Raw genomic sequence first — 4,379 nt, 5'->3', positions numbered from 1 at the left:
TCAATTTCTTACAACTCACGACTACAACTTCTATGTAGAATAACCTTAACAAATCCCCAAAAATATTCTTTTCTTTCTGTTGCAATAAAAATTATTCAGAGTGTGATTTCTGGAAAAATGGAAAGAGCAATTGAATTTCAGATTACACCTTGTGGCCGTTTTGGGTTGATACTCATGTAGATCCGCCGTTTAGAAAAGGGTGCGTGCATTAAAAAAATAATAAAATAATACAAAAAACTAATAAAATAATGTATTTTAAGAATTTTTATCAGACTTATATAAAGAAAATTTCAGTGCACAAAATAAAGTAGTAGACGCACATGGTCGTATCGTACGTCACTACTCTGATGTACCTGATGTATTGAAACAATTGTCAGGAGAAGGATATGAACTCGGCGTGGCGTCACGTACATCAGAAATAAAGGGAGCTAAACAATTATTAGATCTATTTGGCTGGAAGAGGTACTTTAAGTACGTTGAAATATTTCCTGGTAGCAAAATCACACATTTTTCTGAGTAAGTCTCGTATAAAACGCATAAAAAATCGTGTTGTACACAATAGCTTAAAGCTTAAAGCTATAACTTAACTGAATTGTTTTCAGCATTCATAAAAATTCTCATATTGATTATAAAGATATGTTATTTTTTGACGATGAGGCCAGAAATATCATGGAAGTTGGTAAACTTGGGGTATATGCTGTGTTAGTTGGAGACGGTGTGAATCATCGTGTTGTAGAAGATGCTTTGCGATTATTCAGCAAGCAATAATCGTATAAATATTAGTATAATTTGTCTATGTTAATTTATAACTCTGTTTCGTAACATATACAAAAATTTATTGATAGGATGTTCTTCAACAACATGGATTAAACAATAATAAATACTGACAAGGATAGACAGTATAAATTGTTATATAAATTTTTCAATATAGGAAAATTAAAATCTATATTAATCAGCCATTCTTTGGTAGTATTGTACCGGACTTTTGATAGTGACATCGTTAACGTCGTCTTTGCGTACAAGTTTCAGAAATGCAGTGCAGAGAACTTCTGGATCTTTAATAGATATATTATTTACAAATTTCTCAATTTCGCCTTCAGTTAATGAAGCTCGTAAAAGATTTCTGAGTGCACTCATATCAAAATCCTTGAAAGGACAACCACCCTCGTACGTTGCTCCACTAATACCAGTCTACAACAGTTTCGATGTTTGAGAAAAATAGCTCTAATGGTGAAGTTTGTATAAAATTATAAAAGAATTTCTTATGCGTGTGTGAAAATTTTTATACTTACGCAAATCAGATTGCAGTCAGGTGTCTTATAATTTCTCCGTGATCCCTCCAAACCGTACATATGTCTGATACTGTATATGAATTTCTTTTCGTTGGATTGCCAATTATGCGAGCATACTGAAGTGCAAGTGTGTGGCTTGGAATATTCCTGCCTCCAAAATACAATTGAATCTTCCAACGTCATTCCTATTTCTTTCAGAAAAAGGCTGTAGTATAAGCGCGCGTAGTGACTGAGTCGATGTCTACTTCTTAGTAGAGAATGCAAATGTTGCATGCACAATGGGAATTTCTGTGCTTCCGTCTCTATGTTATTAACAGTTACTTTTCCATGAGCAATGCCCTCTTCGAAGAGATAAGATTGAATTTTCTTATTCAAAATGTGGAATCTAAGGTCATATTTTACGGTGTATTGCGCCTGTCTCTTCATGATACTCATTTCACTAGTTACATAATTACTAAATAATGATTGAAGCACTTTTTTCCAATTTGAACAGTACGTGATAATATTTCCATTATTAAGGACTAGTTCTCTTTCTTTCACCAAGTCCGGTACTATTTTGAATCTCACTGAAATGTGAAATAAAAAATATTAGTTAGCTTATTTGAAAATCTCCTGTATGCAAGTGATACTCTGTACTCGTACATACCTTTGTATTGAAAGTCATTGCAATCGTGACAGTTTGACACAAGATGTTTGAAAACTAAGGGTTGCGAATAAAATTTGCATAACTCAATCAAAGTTGTGTCAATTGCATTTTTCTTGTCTTTAAACACTTGCAGCTTCCATATAATTTGCTTCAATAATTTATGTAATTGTCTAGGCGATATATTATCTAATCTATGCTTAAATAACAATGATTCTTTGGCTATCCAATACGTACATAAATCTGACGACGTGGAAGCTAATAATCTAAAACAAAAAGTGACAATCGTTAATTAATTAGAAATATACAATATTTTTACAATTCTGACAGTTGTTCAATTCTATTATTTAGGACACACGAATTTTTCTTCATTGTATATTACTATTACTCTTACTAATATTACTTATCATCATTTAAATATTCAAGTCATATTGTATTTAATATTAAAGATTGATATACAAAATTGTAACATGTGCTTACCGTAATACAAAGTGTCCAATTTTATCGTAAGCAGAATTTTCTAATAAATATTCAAATTTCCCATCAAATCCATTAGCAGATTTTTCACTCAGAAGCCTTAAATAATCTAATCTGGTCAAAATACAATCTTCCAAAACATAAAGTGGTATCTCACCATTTGGAGGTATGATGTAAAACATGTCTATGTCTATGTCAATCATATCAGATAACTTCAAGTTTCGTTACACATGAAAATACATAATATTTATAAAAATGCTCCGAATTTAATTTTTGCGAATGACATAATTCTTCCTTCGGAGCAGAGATGAAACAGCCTTTCTTTCTCTTTTTTCATGAATTTATAAAAGTTAACTCGTATTTATAAGTTAACTCGTTTTTGCAAGCATTTAGTTTTTAGTATATCTCGTCTTTTACACGTGCATCGTGTACATATACATACGTCAACATTCTCGTTCCGAGTTGTTCATTTACATCCTATTCAATTTTCCTACGATGAATCAAACCCATTTCTGTAATTCATGAGTAATATTCCTAAGAAATTACCATTTCTTCAGTTTATTATAATAAATAAACAGATTTTTTAACAATACATAATAGATATCTTCTTCAGAAAGACCAGCACTCAATTCCCAAAAATTCCAAACATAATTGATATGCGTGACGACTTCTTCTTCTTTAATTTCGTTGGCTCCTGCCTCTAACCGAGGACAATACGGCCACACATATGCGTGACGACGATTCATTCATTCGCTCACTCAAGCATCGAGTGAATATTATTAAAGATCTGCCAGTCGTACGAGTCGCATAGCTTGAAAATCTGACGCCTTGAAAATCTAACGCCCTCTCAGCAGATGTTGTAAAGGAAGAAGCGGAAAACCAGAATGAGCACGAATGATAAAAAGAAAAATAAAATCCTCTTCTTCTAAAGAAGGCATGAAATCTCGAACTCGAATGTATCGAAGTCTTGAAGCCTCTTTTTCGGGATGCTGACTGATTATCTTGCTTGTGTGCACGACTTGCTTCGCATGTCATCGCGCGCGCGAGGTTTACTTTTGATGACCACGGTCGTGAATACCGACCGTGCTTTTGACAGTTTGACCGAATGTCGGATTAGAAGATTACGCCCGTATAGAAAGGTACGTATATAAATTTTGACGTCGATAATGAAAACGCGGTGATAGCATTCGTCCATATAATATGAATTCTGTTATTTTTCGTGATGAGGGTATCATTAATATAAAGTTAAAGAAGACGAATAAGAGAGGAAGAAGACGAGAAAAATCTGTTTAAGAGAAAGTAAAAAGAAAGAGAGAGAGAGAGAGAGAGGGAGGGAGGGAGGGAGGGAGGAAGGTAAATATTTCAAAAATATTCAAATTTATATTATGTATATATATATTTATATTATGTATATTAATATATCTCATGCTTAATGTGTTATAATTTATATTAAAACAATCACGTCAAATTTGTCTATTTCTGACAGATTAACTTTACGTCCCAGTCGTTCCACTCGTTACATACGTACATACATTATTTTTTATCAGTTACTGGTTTAAAAATTTATGTTATCTCGTGTTTAACACGTTGATTGTCGCGTCAGTTACCGGTGATCGATACGTAACCAACTGTGTATAATATTAAGTTAAATATATAGCTGATGATAGAAAGGCAATGAAGCGATCTAACCAAATATTATTATTATTAATATTATAATCCAAACTTGAATCAAGCTTTAAATTTTCATTTTTTCTAAATAAATATATCAATTTATTATTAATAAATAGATATTAATATATTTATGTAATTAACTAAAATAATATCTAATATATACAATTATATATAGAGATATCACATGTTATCATTTTTATTAATTTTATATAATAGATAATGTATAAGTAAGATATAAAATAAATAACTTTCAGGCACATAAAATAAGTGATTTTCAAAAAAAAGTGCCAACAGTA

At 31.6% G+C, this 4,379-nt stretch overlaps 2 protein-coding genes across 2 annotated transcripts; one reads left to right on the top strand and one right to left on the bottom strand.

Annotated features, from left to right (window-relative positions):
• Window positions 1-141: 141 nt before the first annotated feature.
• On the top strand, window positions 142-787 carry LOC112463781 (magnesium-dependent phosphatase 1-like; the record flags this gene model as incomplete). Its single annotated transcript, XM_025030352.1, has 3 exons — window positions 142-199; window positions 295-516; window positions 603-787. Coding segments are annotated over 3 exons (446 nt in total), but the record flags the coding sequence as incomplete, so codon positions are not given.
• Window positions 788-819: 32 nt separating this feature from the next.
• LOC112463782 (probable DNA primase large subunit) lies at window positions 820-3,131 on the bottom strand. Its single transcript, XM_025030353.1, has 5 exons — window positions 3,006-3,131; window positions 2,416-2,924; window positions 1,939-2,201; window positions 1,293-1,858; window positions 820-1,191 (listed from the first exon to the last, which is right to left on the bottom strand). Exons 2-5 carry the CDS (start codon window positions 2,613-2,615, stop codon window positions 949-951), a joined length of 1,272 nt encoding a protein of 423 aa, XP_024886121.1. The 5' UTR covers window positions 2,616-2,924; window positions 3,006-3,131; the 3' UTR covers window positions 820-948.
• Between the last annotated feature and the right edge of the window lie 1,248 nt (window positions 3,132-4,379).

The sequence above is a fragment of the Temnothorax curvispinosus genome, unplaced genomic scaffold, assembly GCF_003070985.1.
Source record: "Temnothorax curvispinosus isolate PA1 unplaced genomic scaffold, ASM307098v1 QBEX01013655.1, whole genome shotgun sequence".
Lineage (NCBI taxonomy): Eukaryota > Metazoa > Arthropoda > Insecta > Hymenoptera > Formicidae > Temnothorax > Temnothorax curvispinosus.
The sequence above is the reverse complement of the archived record's forward strand: the minus strand, read 5'-3'. Positions and strand labels throughout refer to the sequence as shown.

What these genes read in the sequence shown, in the direction of transcription:
- LOC112463782 (XM_025030353.1), bottom strand. Translation starts at nt 2,615, where the DNA reads ATGATTGACATAGACATAGACATGTTTTACATCATACCTCCAAATGGT. An exon ending in ATTGGACACTTTGTATTACG is followed by an intron (nt 2,202 to 2,415) that starts GTAAGCACATGT and finishes TTTTTGTTTTAG; the next exon opens with ATTATTAGCTTCCACGTCGT. An exon ending in CAATGACTTTCAATACAAAG is followed by an intron (nt 1,859 to 1,938) that starts GTATGTACGAGT and finishes TTCACATTTCAG; the next exon opens with TGAGATTCAAAATAGTACCG.